Source organism: Morchella sextelata (assembly GCF_020137385.1).
Source record: "Morchella sextelata strain SCLS chromosome Unknown scls_15, whole genome shotgun sequence".
Taxonomy (NCBI): Eukaryota; Fungi; Ascomycota; class Pezizomycetes; order Pezizales; family Morchellaceae; genus Morchella; species Morchella sextelata.
The window spans coordinates 558390-580251 of record NW_025408630.1 but is presented as its reverse complement, the minus strand read 5'-3'; the positions used below and the strand labels follow the sequence as shown (position 1 = coordinate 580251).

The following is a 21862-nucleotide window of genomic DNA, read 5'->3' as shown; positions in this document are numbered from 1 at the left end:
GGTGTGCGGTTGGGGGAGGGGGGGGGGGTAATTGTAAAATAATTTTAGTTGGGGTTTTACGTTGTTAAGGTGGATTGATAGAGAGCTGCTTGGGTTTGGCTACGGTCTTGTGCTTGTGCTTGTGAGTGTTTTTTTGTTCATTTTTTTTTTCTCGTTCGCTTTTTTTTTTTTTTTGGAGGGCTTTCTTGGTTCGTTAGAGCGAACAGGGAGGCGGAGCGAGCGAGCGAGCGAGTGAAGAAAAATGTGCAGCGCGATGATTAACCCCCCCCCCCCGGGAGATCTGTGTGGTAGGTGGTGCGTAACCCCCCCCCCCCCCCCCAAACTTCGAGGTTCTTCTCGAACCAAGTAATAACAACTTGAATGTTTTTCCCCTTATCTCTGTAAATACGAGCGATGCCCATAACGTATAAATAGAGAAAGTGCAACGCCGTCTGGAGTTTCTCTCGCTCGCAGAAGCACGTAGTGGTAAACCTAACCCTGGCCCTGCACCACCCACCCGGACGTCGCCCGCGGCTGGTTTGGGGGGGGGCGTTGGGTGGTGCTCTGGGCTGGGGATGAGGATGGGCGGGGGCGGGCGGGGTCGGTGTTGGGCGCGCGGTGGGGGTGGGGTGCGGGTACGGGGCGGGGCGTGGCGAGTGATGGGTTGTGATGGGAATTCTAAAGTAGCGTTTTAATCTTTTTGGTCTTTTTTTTTTTTTTTTTCGTGCATGTGGGGGGGGGAAAAAAAAAAAGGGGGGGGGGGGGCTAACCCTACGGTAGTGACTTTTGGTGGGAGGGGGGGGGGTGGGGAACTGTGGTGCTTAGGACTGCAGATTTTTTGGGGAGGTGGGAGGTAGGGGGGCGGGTGGGTGGGTACTGTATTGAGGCCGGGCATAGGATAAAGCTATGGTTAGGGGACTTAGGATCGAACAGTGGGAAACCTCCCTATACTGAATGAGCAGTGATGTATAGAGGCCGCTTTTTTCGTTGTTTTATTGGGGCTTTTATACATGAGAGAGAACGGGCTGGATGGGGTGGGGTGGGGTGGGGGTGGGGGTAGGTATGGTAGTGAGAGAGAGGGTCGGCAGTCAAGGATAGGTGGAAATGATTGGGACGCACAGAAACCCGATGTTACGCATGCGGGGGGCTTTGCTCTCTTGTGGGCTTCTTGGTGTGTAGCTGGCTCTAACGGTCTTGAAGGACCTAACCTAGGGGATCTGGGGTAGTGGGGTGTATGTTTGGGACTACGGCTGGGCTTGCACCCTGTTTGTACGGTATGATACTTATTGTTTCTTGGAGATTTGTACTCATATTATCAACTGATATGCGTATCTTTTGCTTCCGAATCCTTGATTGGCTACGACTTTCTGGGCTGGTCTCCTACAGCCATTCAGGCCCAAGTGAGCCAAAAAGGGGCCATTCCTGTTCACCTCAAGTATCCCACGTGTCTCCCACATATGTAGTTCACGGCGAAGCCACATGCGCATCTCACACAACTATATGTACTTTCGTCACAACCTTGACCAGTTTCTCCAATCTCCAACCCGTCACCACAAAAAAAATCCACCTGACCAGTCCAGCTACTTACGTTCTGGACATCTTCTTGATCCGCACGAGTTAAAAACCGCCAAAATGGTACAACTGGCCCCCTACAGCGCCGCTGACCCCGCAAAAATCGAGGCAATCCGCGCCTTCGTCGTCAAAACTGACCCCACGCTCCCCTCAAACATGTGGCTGTATCGCTGCACCATCGACAGCTGGCCCCAGCTGTGCTTCATGGTATGCGAAGCATCCGTCGTGTTCTTGGTGTTTGTGTGTGTGTGTGTGCTGACTGCTGGCATGCACATAGGCAATGGACGGAGAAGCAATCGTCGGGGTTGTGATATCGACCGTCCAGATGCACCACAACAACATGCTCCGCGGCGGGATAATGCTGCTCCTCGTAAAGAAGGACTACAGAAGCTGTGGTCTCGGTACGTCCCTCTCATAGCACCCAACCTGCCGCAAACCCCACCACAGCTAAACACCCGACCAGGTAGAAGACTCGTAGAACAAGCCGTGGAGTCCCTCATTAACGCTGACGCCGACGGGGTACGTATCACCGCCCCGCCCCCCCCAAACCTCGCAGCAATCCCCTGATGGCCATCAGATATCCGTAATCACGAAAACCACAAACACCAACGCCATAAAGATCTACGAGCGGCTGGGCTTCATACGCACAAAGCTCCTGCCAAACGGTGGTGGGGGTCAGAGCTGGAGGATGATGTTGCTGCTGGAGCCGTTGACGGAGGGGCTGTGGGATTGTAGCTCGGAGGATAATGCGGAGGCGTGTGGTTGTGGGTTATTTTCAGGTAGTACGTTTAGTCTAAGCTCGTGTAACTCGGGGTGCGTTCATGAGAATGATCAGCATGAGACTTCTTATAGGACCACTTAGGCGGGGTGGATGGTGCGGAATGGTTGTGAGAACTTGTGCTTAAGGGATAGCGTGTTGTGGAGCGGGTGTTCTTGGTGATGTTGCGTTGTGGGATCGTGAGTTGTGACGATCATGGTATATCACTCGTATGGCTTGGTGAATGCCAAGCGTAGCGAAGTTACAGGAACGCATGAGGTACAAGAGTACATAAATGAATACCATACCATCTTTGAGAAGTCAGAAGTGGAGTTATGATTATGGCTGGTTGGAGTGATGTTGGTAAATATCGACGCCCGCTCGCTACTTAGATTGCCCCCTAATACCAAACCCTAACCCACCATCAAGAGCCCCCTCCCTCAATAAAAGAAAGGATAAAAAAATTGAATGACGCCTCGATGGGGATTTGAACCCCAGTCTCCTCTCTCACAGCGGGTACACTACAGGCTGACTTTTAAGAGGTATGCTAACCGACTACACTACCGTGGCTTGTCGATAGCTCCTGGATAGCATATTATAGGCATAACCTGCCATATATCTGGTGACACACGGGATGCGGGAAGATTTAATCTCTAAGCTCCATGCCAGGACTAGGACCGACACGCGTCTCGTTATTAAGCTTCTCTTAGCAGGTTCGCCATTAGAGTAGATTAGATGTTAGTCCGAGATTGTTTCCATTCTCTGTTCTAGTGAGTGGGATGAAATTGCGCTTTGCGGCTTGACAGAGGGTCTTTTTTCCTGGGCGTCGGCGGCGGCGTGGTTGGTTTGTTAGGATCTTTGGTGGGATTAATGGGCCAAGCACGTGGGATTAGGCGGACATCTAAGGATCTTGTATGGAGTGGGCACAGGGGACGGCAATATATCGATAGCGGGAACGAAGTAAGAGATGTAGATTAATGTAGATTCTTGAATCGGATTGGGTTGAGCCTATCTGGGCATCGAGACTTTCAAGATTCATTTGTGAATACAACGATCCAGTATTCCATAAGGTCGTGAGAAGTGGCCGAGTATGAGCGTTATAATTACGTGGCATTAAACCAGATAGAGAATGTTATGACTTGTACACTTATAGGGCAGCGTGTCATCAGTGCTGTTATGTTATTTGTGGCATAGAAGTCATTGCGGTGGTTCAAGTTGTTGTTGACGTTTCGTTATGTTGTTTGGACGTGGTTCCCAACTATCTGTACTTTCGTCTTGGGGCCATCTTGTTCTCTACGTTGTACCTATAAAGAGACGGCCTTCTAGCTATCCCGCTTCTTCTATCTAATCATCAGTTCATATAAAACGCTTTATGTTCTCGGTTCTCAGTATTACTTCAAAAGTATCATCCCAGAAATCAAGTGCAAGGATAAGAAGAAGAGAGGTTACAAGCATCTTCTTCCCTAGGCAATTATCAATGGTGCAAGTCACAACGATACAATTACTGCGTACTATAAACGAGACGAGACAAGAGACCTGGGTCCAGGTTGGTCTCGTCTTATCTCGCGCCAATCATTGCACAGGAGGGATCGTGGAGCGTATCAAAAAAAATAAAAATAAAGCCATGGCACTAGCTAGCTAGTGCATAGGTCTAGGATATGAAGATTAGTATTCATGTCCTCCTCAAAATAATGATTTCACCTTGCGTCGTTACGACCTATGTACTGACGTATTTGGGTAACCCATAGGTATTCGTGTTGATATTACCATGGCCACGATATGCTCATCTTACAACACACAATCTCTAGAGATCTCAAGGGAATGTGCAGAATCGCTGCCCCCCCACATACCTGTCTATCTGACCGCGCAATAACCATCTTGGCACACCTCAGAACTTCATATCTCGCCCACATTGTATTCTGCACTTGTAGCCTAGAAACAGGACTGAATGTTTATGCTTATCAAAACACGCAAACATGGTGGGACAAGCAGGATCCTCCTGCACAAATGACATGCCCGTTCTTCTATCATTGACCTTTGACTGATAGATGGCATCCGCAGCTAAGCTAATGCCCAAGTGAGTGTGTTGGCTCTAGATATAAACCAATGAGAGACCAAAAACCAATCATGCCTTTTAGTTCGCCTAATCAGGCATCCTGGTAGGGTTAGGGCTAGATGAGGAATAAAAGCTCAAATTTCTATCATTGGTCCCCACCCCCCCTGCACCAGAATTCCGTCACCACACCGACGGTAGGTGGGGTGTAATAATAGATCTTTTCTATATAAAGTACTATATAGTAATATTACTGTGGTGTGGTCTACAAAAGTAGAAAGCCGCAATTTCGAGCGCCCCTACTAATTGATATCTTGGCAAAAAAGTTCCCCCCCTTGCGTTTGGTTTGCTAGCCCTTAAGCTTATATTCAACTCCGTAACCGGATAGTTGTTATATACTCCCCAACCAAACCCCTTGGAAGCCATAAATATACACTTGCAGATGTCAGTTGTTTGCTCAGGTGCACTGTGCTGCGCATGCGCCTAAAAAAGAAATTAATAAAAGTTAGGGATTCGAGACTGCCCGATAGCGACCGATGTACCTACTGTGGTCGCCAGTTTTCGGGGATACCACATTATCCGTAGGTCTAAAATACCGCTTAAGGCAGACTATACATTACCATGCCACTCGAGAGGATCTTGGTAGCAACAGTAGCCGAGGCGACGTCGGCGAGTGATCCACCATGACTGTGTCGCTGCGCTGCTGGGATCCCGGCAAGAAAAGCCTATTGTTTTGATTTTGCATATCCACAAAGGTGTAAACTATAGCCAGTAGCTAGCGATAGCTAATTTGGCCTGAACTCCTTCTGGAAGCGTTGATATATATTATCCGCATGCACACACGAGCCCCAGTCCCAGAAACGCGGTAAATTTGACGCCGTATAAGTATATCTCCCCGTCGTGAAGCCAATGCGGCAAGGACTTAGTAGGTGACCGCAACGCCCGCTTCTGTAACTGCAGATAATCCAAATAACCGTACTTCAAATTCGTCAAAGCATATATAGTTGTAAGTTTTCGTGTCCCGTTTAAGTAATATTTAATCTCACAACTGGTCAAAGCTTGGAACACCCCTTACTTCCCACCCCCCCTCACTTGAGTGACTCCCCTTGAATCACGACCTGATACCTGGGGTAGGCATCATGACCGTGACCGTGATCAGGTGTCTACCTTTTGACAGGACCGGACAGGTGAAGCGGGCCAGGTGCCAGAGGAGGTAGTCTAAAATAGAGCATGTGATACATGTAGCCTCAGGTACCTGCATATCATACGCATTGTGACCCACTAGGAAGGCCGTTTGAGTTGAGGCAAGGCAAGAGGCTCACGTCCCTTTCGGTCACTTACACTTGCAGCCTTACACGGCCTTGCGGTGGAGATTTCGGGGTTGGTCTTTCGTTTGAGAATTTGCTATGGAGATCAGAGATACTGAGTGAACTGAGCTCCCGGATTCAGTAGACTGTACGTAGTTGAATAAGATGATGTGCCTGCGATACATACGCACGTAGTGGGTATTTTGTCGTTCTGGAAATGGAAACCATTTCTTGGGTAGCCGACCCCAAAGCGACTTGAAGTTAAGGTAATGTAGCTACAAGCATATTGAGCGGCTGGCCGCCAGTGATCTCTTCGCGTCATATTGTAACCCGGCCTTCTGTCTGCTACCCGAGGACGTCTGTCTAGTCAGGTTTATCATCTACCATCCGCACAGTACAGACAAGCCACGGTAGTGTAGTCGGTTAGCATACCTCTTAAAAGTCAGCTCGTAGTGTACCCGCTGTGAGAGAGGAGACTGGGGTTCAAATCCCCATCGAGGCGTCATTCAATTTTTTCTTTTGCTGGAGGGAGCGGGGGGCTCTTGGTGGTGCGGACGGGTAGGTAGGGCTTGGCGTTAGAGTGATGGGTTGTGATGCATTGTATTGCGCGACTAGGGCTTCTTTCGGGGGTACCGACTAAGAGCTAGAGCTAGTAACACCGGGCTTATATACATGTAGTGATTCATATAGTGACTAAAAGAATTTTAGCCTCGATACCAATTTCCTCGAAACCTTTCTTTCTTCTACATCATCACGACAATACCTCACAGGAGGCTCCGCTCCCCCTCCCCCCTGAAGATTCTGTAAGCTTGGTGAGCTCACAAGACTCACAGTCTCGAGGCACCACTCGATACCTCTAAGAATTGTGTAGATAGCCACACCATACCAGCCAGCACTACACTCCAACTATTGATTGCAGGTCGACCGTGTAAGTACTAAGGCAATGGTTTTTTATTTTGTTCAGTACTACTCCCGTTACTTAGATTAAGTAGCTGACAATACAACACATCCACCCCATCCCATAGCCGTACCAATAGATATGCCCCCCTCTACCAAACACCTCCCTGAAAACAACCAAAAACCAAACCGTCAGCGCACCAACTATCTAGTGAAGTCACAAAACCACCAAGTGACCAATGATTAGTAGTATATGAGTGATACCTCATGACGCACCCGTCCAGCCTCCAACACAACCACTACCAGCGCTAAGCTAAGTGCATTACGAGCAATAATCCAATTCCTCAATAGATAGCTAAGTACATGTATGAAGTAGCTACACCAGAGTACCAGGAATATCCAGACCTACGTGGACAGACCACTAACTATTTCTTCTCCCCCGTTGCTACATGGAGAATCACGATCCGTCACTCGTGCCTTCGCGCTGCTACAATCTACACATCCATAGCGCAAGACACAGCACACACACACACACAAAAGGGCGAAAAAACGATACAAAAAAGAACCGAGAAAGAAGCAGAAGAAGCAACTAAACAAGTCCATAAATAAAAACGCTGTTAAAAATTATCATTACACCCCCCACTCTGCCACTACAAGAACCTGACCAGCGTACTGAGCATATCCCTCGTCTCCGCCGCCTCGCCCTCCGCCTCTGCCTCCGCCGCCGCCGCCAAATCGCCAATCTGCGCTACACCCCGCACACTCCCATTAGCCACCGCTGCCCCACTCCGCCCAAGCCCAACAGGAGAAAACATACCTTCCAGCGTCCTCCTCACAGCATCCAGGCTGCCCCCAAGTCCCTCCTTGACCCTACTCCTTGCGGCGTCATCCTCGGCGCACAACCACGCCAGCACCAGGTCTACAACCTGCACGCAAAACAGCCCAGCATCCAGCCGCCGCGACTCCCACTCCTCCCGCATATCCTCTATGTCCTCCTCCGCCTCCTCTTCCATCGCTGCTTTCTGCGCCGCAATTTCCCGCTCCACGACTCCGAGTCGTGCTGCATACCCGGATCGCAGCTTGAGGAGCTTAGCGATCTTCTCGTAGTCGCGCTCGACAAACTTGGCCAGCGTGCGGATGCGCGCCGATGACTCTGCGGGCAGCAGCATCAGCAGCGCGGCAAAAATACCGAGGAGGTGCTCTGTCGTAGCGCTGTCGCTCTTCTTCATGAACATGCCAAACAGTGTCTTCAACCCGGCGGCATCTACAATCCTGAGCGCGACCGGCGCGCCCTGCAGGCCACCGACTGCGTGGTCAAGGAGGCGGAGAGCCCGCGGCTTTGCCATGCGGCCTTCGCGCAGCATGAGGAGCGCGAGCTCGACACCCTCGGCTTCCACGAAGTTTTCCTTTCCGGCAGGTTCGTCTACAATGGCGGTAAGGGCATCGAAGATGTTTTCGACAAACTCCTCCTCGTCACCGCCTTTTACGGGATCGCGCTTGCGGTAAGGGGAGAGCAGCTGCAGGAGGATGTCAACGCCGTTTAGGGAGGTGAGTTTGCGGCGGTTAGGAGGTGAGGATTGGAGAAGAATGGCGAGCAGCTCGGCTGCGTATTGTTTGTTCTGGGAGATCGGGGATTCCCGGGCTTGGATGCGCGTGAGGAGCCATGGGAGGAGCGGGGTCGTGCTGACGATTTGGTCTGCTAGGGATTGCTGGGAAGCCAGGTTCTCGAATACGCCTGTGGTGAAGCTGAGTTAGTATCTATCTGGCTGAAAGAGCTGGTATACTAACTAAGAGTGTGATATACGCCGTGTCGGTCTGTCTCAATGCTCTCGTTCAACCTCTCCAGGTTCGAGGCCAACATCTCCAACAGCTGCGCTTCCACCATTCCATCCACCAGCGCGCTCCACTGTTCCGGTTCCGCCTCTACCTCGTCGTCCGTCAGCTCACTAATTACCTCGACGGCATCAATCGCAATGTCCGTATTCTCATGCGCCAGCAGTCCCACCAAACTTCCGAGGCATCCCAGCTTGCGAAACTCCTCAAACAGCTCCGGATGCTCCGACAGCACGCTGAGCGCCTTGATATCCGCGTCGAGGTCCGCCTCCGATGCCATAAACCTACCACCAATCAGCATTCTCCCCCACAGCAAAAAACAGAAAGCGAAAAGACGAACTTGTGTGGATCATCCTCAAACTTGCCGCGCATCTCGGCATTCTTGCTGATCTTCTTCTCAAACGCCAGCGCCGTACGCCGCAGCCATGCCGTGTCAATCGTCTCTACCGCAGCCGCGCCGTCCTCGCGCTCCCGCTCGTCAACGTAGTCTAGAATCTCAGCCTGCTTCTTATCAACACCACCGCCAAAGAAGCGGCCACCCTCTTCGTCCTCCGCGGGCGCATCGAAGAAGTCTGCCGGGAGGGCGTCCTTGCTGCTGCTGTCCCCATCCTCGTCGGCGTTGTCGAGGCGCACGGACTTGTAGGCGGCGACTATGTCGAAGGAGCGGCTGTTAAACATTGGTCTGAAATGCGGGGAAGTGAGGGGGAGGGAGATAGGAAGGGATGATTACGTGGATCTATGGAGGGCTCGGCTTTGCGTTTCTTGCTGGTGGTGGGGGGCAGCGCGGGTTTCTGGAGGGGGGGGCGTCAGTGGGTGGGATCGGCGATCGGGGGTCGGGTAGACGAACCTTGAAGAGACTGTCTATGTCTGCCATGGCGTGCAGTGTGAGATGTGATTTGTGGATTGTGGGTGGGTGAGTGGATGTGCGGTAGGTGGGTAGGCGGGTAGAGGACTCGAGAGTTGGAGGGGATGTGGAGGAGGCTCTGTCTCTGCTTGTTGTCGAGGGTGAACGCGACTGACTGGGATGTGTGGTCGAGCAACGAGGCTAGCTGCTACTGTAGCTATTAAATATGGGCCTAGATCAACGGTTATGAGGATGGAGATTGTGGATGAGTAGACACTCTCTCGCTCTCTCTTTATTCCTGATCTCGCAGGCCAGATATCTATCACGATAGAGCAGCCCTGATTTCAATTGATGTGGCAGGTGGTAGTCGTGAGGTGGGAAGTGGTGGTGGGCGGTGATAGGGCAATTGAGGATCGTGGGTTACAGCGCAATTCTCGTGTAATTGCTTGCAACTCGGCTCCGTGCAGAATCGTGCGGTTGATCAGTAGAAATTGAGTGGTAGATGGAGCAGGATAGGAATATAACAGGTAGGTAGTAGAGATAGAGATAGAGATTAGAAATAGAGATAACTAGAGATAGATAGTAGAGTAGCAGTAGCAGTAGACCAAACAGAACACAGGGCTCAACTGACAAGCATAACTAGCAAGCAGTGATGGATTGATTGATGAATTGAGTGGATGAGTGAGCGAGTGTGAGTGAGAGTGAATGAGTGAGCGAGTGTGAGTGAAAGTGAAAGTAAGTGTGAGGTCTCACCGCCCATCCTGCCACAACTTCACATCTCGAAACCACGCACCCTCTCCTATTCTCCTATTCCTCTCTCCGTCTCCCTTCTCCCTCTCCCTCTCCCTCTCCCTCATCCTCCTCTAGCTAGAACTCCCCGCACTGATGCAGAACCTGAAATTATGAAAATCACTGCCGCGCGCTATTACTATTTACATGTATGATCCATTTCATCTGCTGCAGGCACACACCGCCGGGCTAGGTCCACCGGCCCGATCCAGGCATCTCTCAAGCAGGAACAGAAGAGTGGTTTCTTCCTGGCAGGGTGAAAGAGGCGATATTAATACAGAGAGAAGTTATTGTTCCTTCCATCATCCTTCTGCCCGACGTCCGCAGGGTACTTTATCCGAAACGGCACATGCCCCCCCACCCCGGGGCGAAACCGTGGTAGTACTCTATCTGGAGACTTTTGACATAATGCGTTTGAGTGATATCATGACGGATACCGAACTACTCTACATGTATCCATCCATATGTATACTGAATGACTGCTAGCTGCTACTGCTATGCTATTTTTCCTCTCTTCGTGTGCTCATCATAAACTAAAGGCTAAATCACATCATTATACTCATAACCAATTGCGCAACTCCATGCGCTCAACTCCATACATACCCATAACCATAACCATAATCACAATCATAACCGTAATCCCCTCACTCCCAAAAATGCTCCTTATTCCTACATGCAAATCCCAAAACCTTCCTAACCAAACCAATACTTTTTTCGTTCGTTCTCTCTCCTTGGGGATGTTACAAGACAAACACAAGGGAGTAGGCCATCGTCGCAGTTAATGTTAGCAGTACTATCATAGTCAGTTTCAATAACTTTGTTTGAAAGATATAGTTGGCAACCACTTAAATTGCTTTCTCTTCGCGCAATTGCAGACAGAGGAGGCGGGGAGGAATGAACGAATGAAGGAAATAGAGCCAACTTACTCAATGCATACTGCGCCAACAAAGTCCTACAAACCCACACACATACTCAATCAGCAACGTCCCAAGCCGGACCAGAAACCTCCTCTCCTCTCCTCACTTCCCATCTCCCTCTCACCGCACCTTGCAGCCGTCGTCCCATCCACCTTGCATCTCCACACCCTCCTCTCACACCCAAAATACAGAGCAAGAAAAGGAAAAAAAAACTCACGCAGACAATGCCGACAGCTCCACGCACCCCTCCGGCCCCAGGGGCGCAAATATATTCGTCAGATACACCTGCGCCGTTGCAGTCGGGACTACACATATTCATATCAGCACCACCCACGAGACCATACCCAATGCAATCGCCCCATATCATGCACGTACCCGCACTCCCGATGATAAGCACCAATTGCAGGATTTTGTCCTCCTTGGAGATCCAGCTGGTTTGGCGGGTGAGGCCTGTGGTCCAGGCTATGCCGATTATAGGTCCTGTTATGAGTTAGTCCCCGTTTTTCCTATTATCTAGTTTTTTTGGGCAATTGGTATGCGGGTGATCGGGTGTGAGGAAAGAAGGAGAGGATGGGTGAGATGTCATGATCGAACACTCATTGCGAGGTTCGTCCCATTCCAGTGGGGTTTCCCTCATTCCAGAGAACTCAGTGAGGTCAATGACTCGGGGACAATTCCTAGATCAGCCATTTCAGGTGACCTCATTGCCCCTCGACGAAGTCTCCCCCCACATACCGATCTACCAATATACAGAAGGAAACCAAGAATTGCAAAAGCAGAGAATCGGTAAATCTTACCAACAATTAGCTTCAGCACCGCCATGAGTACGGCGCTCTTCCAAAAGCCCTTTGGCAGCCCCTTCATACTGAGCCTACTCAGGTTCGCACCCAGCAGGATCAGCCCCAAAACTGGCACTGTCGGTTGCGCAAAAGTCGCAATATCCATAATAAAGTCCAGCGGTGGGTTCTGGTCCGGCGCCTCTGGCATGTTGACGCCAGGAGTCTTCACAAACAGCGCCTTGAACTCGGGGATGTTTGCGGCGACGAGCGACACCAAGAGTGCAATTGACGGCGCGGTGACGAATGGGCGCAGCGCGAGCCAGATGCGGCGCTTGATGGGGATGGTGGGGGGTGCGGGGGGCGTCTTTTCGTCTGATATTGTTGGCGCTGGGGTGGGGGTGGGGGTGGGGGTGGAGGAGGTGCGGCGGAAAGCATGGGCGAGTATGGTGAGGCTTTTGCGGAGGGAGAATGGAGCGTCGGATGAAGGAGGTGCAGGTGAAATTGGTGTTTCGACCTTCTCGAGGTTGACCTCGGCGAGGGAGTCGTGGGAGATGTTGAAGTCGCTTTTTATTAGTTGGAGACCACCGAGATTGAAGCTGGCGCGGGGTTTGGTTAGCGGTGAGGTTCTCGTATCAAGGGGGCGTCTTTGCAGCGGGGAGGAATGGGAGTCGAAGGGGAGAGAAAGTCGAGTGCGATCTTGTGAATATGGTGGAAATTGGGCTCTGTGCCTTTAGAAAGATAGTGGAAGAAACATACATTGCAATCGTTTGCACGACCATAAAGATGGACGAATATGCGATTCCTTTCGTAACCTATTCATTATGAAAAACTGTGAATGTCTGTTCCTAAGACGAGGAGCCAAGGAATTATTACATCTTCCTCGCCATGGAAAGGCTCAGATTTCGCAAGTGTCGAAAGATATGCGATCACCTAAGATATCACTCGTCAACTCCAAAGCACAATGATATGTCAAGTTTCAGCACACCGCCGGGCTGACAGCTGCTGACACCGCCCAATAGACACGCCCACAATCAGATGCGTGACCGTGATCCGTGACCGTGACTACTATCTGGGTAGTGTATCGGGCCCGCCCGGCCGATATTCTCATGTGGGCCAACACCACAATAACAGCTGGTATTAAGGCCCATTTTCCCCATTTGGGAGAGTTGCCCGCCCAGAAACGGCCACCAATCCGTGGTACGTTCCAAGATACGTGTTCCAATGCAGGGAGATCGATCTAACAAATGCAGGAAAGTAAGAAATAAAAAATAAAACCATAAACTTACAAGGTCCCCAAGATTGCTGAAGATTCCTAGATGAAGCAATTCGATCAGCAATCACAGACTCATCACCCCATGACCTCGTAGCTGACTCAAACGGAGATGCAGGTGCTGTTTAGGTGACAATTGATGGAAAGGGAGTTGGATGGATAGATGAGAGGGAGGGGAGGGGTCACAAACCAGCAGCGAGTACACCACCTCTCCATGATGGCGGGACTGGTGTCAGCCACCTGACGATGAGTCCAAAGACAAGCCCCATAACTGAACGGTTTTCACACACACGCAATATGTTTAGCTTTGGTTCTCTGACACAGGCAGTCATCCGAACCCCGGGATAGCTGCTGTTGTGCGTAGAGTGAGAAATAAAGTAGCAAGCACACCTTGGTAGAGACCTCCCGTAACAACGACAGATAAGACTGATGTCATGTTATCACGGTCAAATGCAGGGAGGACAGTCGCGAATATTAGTAGTGGCAGTAGCAGGTTCATTATGATCGATGCGTTCGCTTTACAGGCTTCAGGCGTGAGGAATCCTGGGGTATAACAACGATTAATTGCTAAACTCGTTTGTTTTTTTCTTTATTTTTCCTTATTTTTCATCTCTTCCTTCATCTCTTCTTGCCATTGGGTAAGTATAAGGGGTTGATTGCTCAGTTTGCTTGTTCTGCGGTGAAGCTTAATCCCGCAGTCATGGCATTGGGACGTTCCCGAGGAGGAAAAAGTCCTCCTCATCTCGTCAACTGCACACACACACGCCACGAAATTGAAATCTGTACCTTTTTTCGCGAAATAAACTCCGCCCCCAGCAATGGCTGCCATCTTAATCATCGGTTTTATCGCAACGAAGATGACTATGAGAATGAACGGAAGCCAAACAGGACGTCATGAGTCTCACAACTCATGACAATCCATTGAGCCTCAGAGAGTCAGCCAAGAAAACATTCTGCCTTGGGGAAGTGTGGATAAGGATAAACGGAGGTAAGATAAGACAGCTTCCCTCACCTTTGCCGATTCCAATATTGTTTCCGGGCATTTTGTCGATGGGAATGCGTTCTGATTTGTGAATAGGATATCGGTAGCAAAGAGGGCCGCGAAGGAAAAAAAACACACCACTGGATTGAGAAGAAACTCCGTTCAGACAGCCCTCTCAGAGAAGAGCTTTTTACCCCCTTCCCTTCCCATCACTGCGATCGGGGTGGAAGATCTGTTTTCTTTTTTTCCCTCGTCCTCGGCCTTGTATGGCTTCCAGCGGATTTCCTGTCCCGCCCGCATCCCCGTATATAAGGGTAGACCGGCTCTGATGCCGGATTTCAGAAAGTTTCTACTTTCGCTTACTTAGCGTGCTGCGGGAGGACAGGAGGGGTCTCCCGTGGGTCATTGCTTTGGTCCCGAAGAGCAACGGGGGCGTTCTTTCTCGAACGGTTTGAGTTATCTCTCGTGCACCTGCCTTAATAATCTGTACATGATCGAAAGTAACTTCTACAGACTACGATATACTTACTAGTTGGGATATTATTAGCATATATCATTGATACTCTAGGTAGTGGCCATCCATGCATCAATTGAGCCCCGCAACACCCAATTTATATCTTCGTCTATTGCATGACCGAGATATACCGGTGATTGTATTTACAGAATAGGTATTTTATGTACATACTACATGGTACTGGGGAGAACCGTTTGGATCCATGGATCGAGAGAGGAAAGCTTAAGCCGGACATATGTTTCGCGCTATTTCCTTTTGTCCCCTTCTGGAAAACGTTGACGAAATACATAACCTATGTCGGAATCTGATATAACAATTAAACGTGATGTCCATCCATCCCTCGAGGGCACCCCGCGGCCCGTGTCCACTCCGTGAACACCACCTCGTGGGATGGATGCTGTGACGTACAGATCTCTATCCCCAACGTTGTAGATTCGTTAATCCGTAATCTCAGACGTCCCTGGAATAGGAAAGCTTGATGGTCATCACGAAAGCCTTCCCAATCGGGCTTCTACACACACTGGAATGGGATATTTGAATAGAGGAATCCATTAGTTACGCCCCTCGCTGAGGTTGTACACCTCCTTCCATCAATGGGTGCACGTACTTCTCGTGAAATCTCTTGATTCTTCGCGTCGTTCCCCAAAAGTCGCGTCCCCTGAGGATTTCTTGGGAAACCCCTTGCTTCTGCCCCACTGTTTGATCAATTGCTCAAGAGCACCACCTTTTCCAGATGCAGCTCTTTGACCCATCAGATCTTATTTGGGTGCGGTAATATTGATGCGACCATTTTGGGGGGTTTCTGTAGTCAAATCTAGTTCCTCTAAGCAAATTGGGGGGCCCCTTGGTTCATCATTCTCATAGTATTATTATCGTACAGACTCCCACTTAAATGTTTGGTACTTTTTTTCTTCCTATATTTTTCAATAAAACCTCTTTCTCTCTGGTATGCTGGAAATACTCTCCTTTGGTCTTTGAGTATTTGTCCTGCATTTCTAAGGAATTTGATCAAGATTCCCGTGGTTTCTGTAACCGGCGTACTTTTCCACAGCTTTCAATCTTTATATCAAACCGACTTCATTCCCATTCTTTTCGTTCTTACACTCTCAAGTCGACATTCATTCATTCGAAAATCGCCGCTCTCTCGTCACACTCTCTTTTTTTATTTTTTTATTTTTTTTACTCTCTCGCTTTTTTTACACTCTCTTTTTTTGTATTTTTTTTCCAAATACAGCAGATCGCGGTGTCACTCATTTTCACTGCCACTGCCCACTACGGTCATTTTGAACCTGTGCATTGTCATCCAACGAGTTAGATACAGCCCACCTTCCCTCTCTTACCTCCTAGTAAGAACCTCGGCGATTTTTCGTACACTTTTCTATTTATTACTCAGTCAACGGTCTTCTATTCCCTACATACATAATTACCCTACCGGTATTGCTTGCTACTTGCTGCACACTGCACACTCTATTGTCTGCCTCGTACAGCAGTTGTACCATTATTTTCTCTACGGCCATTCACACCTTACCGTTGCCCATCCCTGTCATACATATCCCCATCATACAAGCAAGTGCATAAAAAACACTCGGCAAGTTCTAGCGCGGGCCTACTTGGTTTCTTACTTTAGTATTAAATGGATTCCTCTTCGTCTATCCACCACTATGCATCTTGTGTTCCTTCATCATTATATCCCGACCTTCTCGATATCCGCTCTCTCGGCCGCAATAGTAGTAACGTCAACCTCAACGACGACCAGCTGAACACTATTCATAATCATAATTCTTCCCTGTTTATTCCAAGCCAGGGCATACTGGATTCCCATTCAACGCACCCCACATCTGTCACTACACCTCGTGTGCCAACAAGCTACATCTCGTCTTCATCCAGACGAGCACTTGAGGAAACCTCAACTAATACACAACTGTCTTCTCCGTCACCACCAGGAAATCTGTCACCAGTGTCTATTAACAATACGGATCAGCTAAAGCGCAACTCGCTCAAGTTGGATCAACGAAAGCGTTCCAGAATTATTAGAGCGCAGGGCAACCTGGCTGCTTCAACTCCAAGAACGCTGGCGGCCGCCGTTGCGCAGGAGCAGGATTTGGTGCCATATCACCAATATAGAGCTCGCCAGAGGAGAGACGCTTCGATGGAGGGCGAATCTGTGTGGGATGAGGAGCTTGAGGAGGCGTTTATGGAAGGTAAAACAGACTTTTATTCAACATCTCAAAATTGTACACTTTTGCTAAATAGCAGTATTTAGCTATCCAAAAGATCCCAAAGATCGGAAGGAGGAAGCTCTCAATGGAGGGAAAACCCCGCGGAAGGAATGAATTGATTGCAGATTACATTTTCAAGGTCACTGGAAAGCGGAGGACGCGGAAACAGGTCTCAAGTCATATTCAGGTGTTGAAGAATCTTTTGCGCAACAACAAGGACTGTAAGTTGAATGTCTCCGCAAAGTCTCCGGGGGTAAATTGGTCTAATACCAAAATAGTCATGAAGCTTGTAACAACGGAGAAACCTGCATCTGGGTGGGACAACAACTCTGATAGCTGGAAGGATGAGGCCGAGATCAATATGGCGCCGAGTCCGGCACCTTCAAATGGTTCGCAGTTCTATCCCTCTCATTCCAGCGGCTCCTCCGGTGACTTCGGTGGTTCAAATGACTCCTCGGTATATTACCCGCAGGGGATGTTCAATCCTGAGGAAGAGGTATTACCCACAGTTAGACCCACGAATTTCGCCATGTGGGTTGGCTCCCCAAGCCACCACGCCGCTGGTGTGGAGGGCTGCTTTCACACCTATACACGTCTCTCACACACAGAAAGACCTGCAGCTGCAGCACCGTTATCATCAATTCCAGAGTGGAACACTCGATTCCCACACCTTGCGGATCTTCTAGAACACCCAGAGTCAGCAACAGCCAGCTTCCCGATTGTGCACTTTGAATCGAGCGTTTCCGTCATGCCCACAATGCCCTCTCAATCGTCGGTCCTCTGCGCTGAATTTGAAGTTACGTCATCCAGCCCTACATACGATAATTACGGCTGGGAGTGTATCACTCGTATATACTCGACGGGAAAGCAGGTCTGGGAATCGTCCCAAGCCTGTTCCGTCACTGACGAGTTCAACGGGAGTAAGAAGCTCACGCTTCCCTTTGCATCAGAGTTCTGGGCTGCATTCTACACCGAGCTCTCTACCGCCCAACGGCAAGATGGGGCTGCTACATTAGACAGGGAGCGTCTGCGCCGCAGACGGGGAAAGGAAGCCCGAGCAGCAATCAAGGGTATCACCGTTGTACAGGAGCTTTTCTCAACAGCCCTATCGAGTGCAGGGATCAAGCGGAGGTCAGCGATGTTCCTCTGGGAGTTCACTAAAGCCGACCCCAGCAGCCTTATTGGAAAGACTACATGGCGCCAAATAATCCCTCCAATGTCGCAAATGATGGAGAACCCCACATGCACACCAACTCCATCCTCCTGCTCGCCAAGTATCGGGGTTGTAGATGATAGCTCTTGGACCCAACTGCCACTCTCCCCCTTTGACCCGCTCTCGCCGCCCATATACTTCCTGGGCTCTAGCCAGCAGCAACAGCAGCAGCAGGCCAATACGTTCCCAACACAGGAGGATGTCAACTACCAATTCCTCCAATCGTCACAGGCAGGCCCCTCAACACTGCCACCTTTCACTGCAGGACTACTCGCTCTATCGTCAACTGGCCCCGTCATGCCAGATCCGTCGGAATATTTCACGCAGTGGCCACAGGGATTCTCTCCTGTTTCGGCAGTAGACCATGGAGACTCGTAGCGCTGTCGTATGATGCGGCGTTTCCTCCGAGTCATTCGCATTACCCTCTTTGTAATTAGATTTCCTTTTTTGTTGTTCTCTTGTTCTCTTTTGGGGGAGTCTTGGACTGGTGTTTTATTCGGGTTCCATTTATTGGTGTATTTGAAACTTTGGGGCTTTCTTTTTGTTTATGTTCATTTTTTTTATTTTTTTTTTACACTTTTTACCACAGTGGCTGCAACTCTACAAATACTGCCCACCTTCTTTCTTCACTCTCCTGTGTTTATTTTTCTTTATTTTCTCGCCTGACAATGCTTAAATGGGGTGTTTATGCTTTTCTTTCTCCTTTTCTTTTATTTGCTTGCGAAACACACAACACCATCAGACTACTCGTGGTGCAGGTCCCTACCTGAGGTTTGGCTACAGTTTTTAAACCCGCATGAGCAGAGGTATTATTACCTGTAGAAACAATGGAAAAAGGACTGGCCCGCGTCTCCCCCTCACAGGAAAAAAAAAATTAATTGTCTTGTGCCGCACCCATGCTTGATTGCAACCTGCACGTTCAGCCTTGTGAAGGATGTACAAGAGCTAGTACAGCAGCAGAGAGGAGAAGCCTAGGAGAGAGGGAGAGAGAGCAACGTGAACCCAACCCATGGCCCACTAGCGCATCGACGGTTTCACGAGCCGGCAGGTTTCCCAGCGCAACGAACGAGCCGATAATCTAGGGATGTATGCAACGGTCACCTTGACTACTTGAGCCCTATGAGGTATGGCATTAACCAGGATTCATCCAAGGTTCTGTTTTTTTTACCTTGTTCGGTGGTTGTGGTGTGGTTGGTGGGCGTGGTATCGATGGGGATCCTACCTACGTGGATAAGCCTTTCTGGTACCAGTAGAGTACCTGTTCTGGCCCTAAGAGTTCAGGGTCTTCTGATGTGATTTGAGCCCTATGATTCAATGGGTGGATGGATTATCTGCAGCTCCCTTAACCTTGCACCTGACAGTGGGAAAGTGAATAATATGTAATCACGTTCGATTCATGGAGGAATACATTACCTACATACATTGGGAAAACTCCCATAGCTCTCGGACGGGTGGTCCTAGGGCATTTTTCGCTCAGGAGGATTAAGAATATCACGTCAGCGCGCCGGAAAATGGAAGGCCGGATTGATCTCTCAGCCCTACGGTAGAATACATCCATCGATCGTGGCTTTTTAAGGCTGATTGAGTATTGTGTGGGGAGCGTGACATGGGTTGTTATAATGGTACCCTATTGGTTGATTAATAATATTACATCTGCAACTGGCTTAATAGGGGCAGTTCGGAGCATGCTAGCAGAAGAAAGCTAACCCAGACTTAGCCCAGTTGGTGAGCTTTGTAGAAAAGTACATGTAGCTGCGGTACCTGTACCTACCGATTTCTGTGCTCACTTATAAGTGTACCTTGTGGAGGTACTTCCCATACTCCCTAGATCCTCACCTTCTCACGTCACATCATCCAACTGACAAGCCACATATTTCCTGCTTATTTAGCTTATTTAACGCCAGTCCGCGCTTGTGGCTGTGAATAAAGTCTAGACTCTAGAGGCTGGCTGGTTCTCGAGATCTCTCCATCGAAATGCTCCCAAAAGTTCGTAGCACTCATTGGCCCCAGGTGATATTCAAGACGAGAGATAGACCCATGCCAAACGGCATCGTGCATCGGCGCGCGCCCCTTCATATTTTCTAAAACCAACCAACCACGTTATATCCACCGATTTCACTCACCGGATCTGCTGGGTTATGGACCCGGCCCCTTATATTTCCTTATCTCCCCAGAAAGTAACATTAGTCGGAGAGTTGAGTTTAGGTTTTCCTTTCTGCTCGCCTATCGAAATGTCCGCAAGTCCGGGCGTGTGACCGTTCCTGTATTATGGTAACATTACTTAAGCCATTGGGGATGAGTGTTTATTATTAGTATCAGTGGAATTAAGACCCAATGTAGAAAGATTCAATGCACCAGATGTGCCGCGCCGCGCCGGTACTCGGCACAAAAAGGAATTATCTGAGGTTGTTTTTCAGAGACCTAGGTAAGTAGTCCCCACCTTTCAACCTCTTCTCTTCAACAACGAATGACGATAGTCCTCAAGGAATGGCCCGATGTGTAGAAATATCCCCCCTGTACCTAAGCTCGTCCGAGCGCCACGAACGCAGTTGTCCACTGGGCCCACAATCATCTATCAGCCACTCGTTTGATCGTTAAGCCTGGTCCCAAGATGAGTAATCATGCACATACTGGCAGCTGGGGGAATGATAAATCAACTTTCGGTGAGATATCTGTCCGAATCAATTGGGGTCATTGGCCTGTCTAGCCGATATCATGTTGTATGTAGAATAAGGAAAAAAAATCCTGGAGGTAGATAGAGTACGTCCTTAATTAATCGTAGCAACCTACCCCTGATATGATATGAGGCTTAGCCACTATACATTAAGTCCAACCTTCTTAGGATTAGCATGAGAATAGCATTCTTCTAGAATGTAGGATTACCTGCATGGTGCCTGCATATAAGATCCTGTCGAACGATAAGATGATTTACTGATTATGATGATGCTGACGATGATAAGGAGGAGGAGGAGGAAGAGAAAAAGAGGGGGGGGGGGGGGGGGGTTGTGAGGAGAATGAACAAATTTTTTTTTTCCCTTTCCCCACCAAAATTACAATCTACGCGTAGTTGACACGAATCCTCCTCGTCTCGATCTTGACTACCCCACATTCGAGAAGAAGTTTATTTGTCGAGTGATAGGATATGAATTAGGTTCAGCTCCTCATGCCCACCTGTACATACATAGAGTTCATACATGTACCCTAATAAATTTGAGTGCACGGGCCGTCACCAGAGAAAAGTGCATGTGTACATTATAATACTTCGCCGCTATGACGCTTTGGGCCATCATGTGGCTATTTTGATCTGTCAGCTACTAATTTATTACACCGGTTGCAGATTATTAGATCACTAAGAACTTATATCCGGATCCGTGATGAAGTGATAATTGTCTGTGCCTAGCAATCGTATGACGTACCAAGATATATGTATGACAGGATATACTGAGTGCCAATTTGCCCATATCCTGACCTTTTTCGGAGTGAGTTGTCTGATCACCCCCAAAAAGGCGCTAGCGGGAAGGATAGGTGGTCTGTCTCACAAGATTATGTATGAAGCTACGGATCTCCGATGTCCTTCTCCTCTTTCCCCCTCCACTTCTTCCACTCCTTCCAGATCAACCGCTCTGTCCTGTACCCAATTTGAGCCATCCTATCTATCTATTAGGATAACAGCAGTGCCTCTGACGGTGTGTTATTGATCTATCTAGTGCCGCATGGCGTTAAAGCCCTCCCCCTCTCTCGCCTCAATGCTGACTACATTTAGGTTTGCCATTGATCAATTGAACAGAGCGACTATAACTGCGAACAACCTCGGGCAAGCCCCTACTCTTACTTTCTTACCTCACTCGTTCGAGTAGCAGGGATTGACGGACTGGCCAATACAGTCACCACCCGAGTGACATACCATGATCCTCACAAGGCCGATCGATATCCTAGA

The 21862-nt window shown here is 49.2% G+C and overlaps 4 protein-coding genes across 4 annotated transcripts; 2 read left to right on the top strand and 2 right to left on the bottom strand.

Moving 5' to 3' along the window:
* Positions 1–1611: 1611 nt before the first annotated feature.
* H6S33_003464 (uncharacterized protein) lies at positions 1612–2456 on the top strand (the record flags this gene model as incomplete). Its single annotated transcript, XM_044834809.1, has 5 exons — positions 1612–1758; positions 1829–1952; positions 2015–2070; positions 2129–2333; positions 2404–2456. 5 exons carry the CDS (start codon positions 1612–1614, stop codon positions 2454–2456), a joined length of 585 nt encoding a protein of 194 aa, XP_044691825.1.
* A 4759-nt stretch (positions 2457–7215) lies between these two features.
* On the bottom strand, positions 7216–9076 carry H6S33_003463 (uncharacterized protein; the record flags this gene model as incomplete). The annotated part of the gene is made up of 4 exons (XM_044834808.1): positions 7216–7313; positions 7383–8300; positions 8354–8682; positions 8739–9076. The coding sequence occupies 4 exons, from the start codon at positions 9074–9076 to the stop codon at positions 7216–7218; spliced, it is 1683 nt and encodes a 560-aa protein (XP_044691824.1).
* A 2085-nt stretch (positions 9077–11161) lies between these two features.
* Positions 11162–12506, bottom strand: H6S33_003462 (uncharacterized protein; the record flags this gene model as incomplete). Its single annotated transcript, XM_044834806.1, has 4 exons — positions 11162–11253; positions 11324–11428; positions 11746–12323; positions 12484–12506. 4 exons carry the CDS (start codon positions 12504–12506, stop codon positions 11162–11164), a joined length of 798 nt encoding a protein of 265 aa, XP_044691823.1.
* Positions 12507–16126: 3620 nt separating this feature from the next.
* Positions 16127–18303, top strand: H6S33_003461 (uncharacterized protein; the record flags this gene model as incomplete). Its single annotated transcript, XM_044834805.1, has 3 exons — positions 16127–16694; positions 16757–16933; positions 16991–18303. 3 exons carry the CDS (start codon positions 16127–16129, stop codon positions 18301–18303), a joined length of 2058 nt encoding a protein of 685 aa, XP_044691822.1.
* Between the last annotated feature and the right edge of the window lie 3559 nt (positions 18304–21862).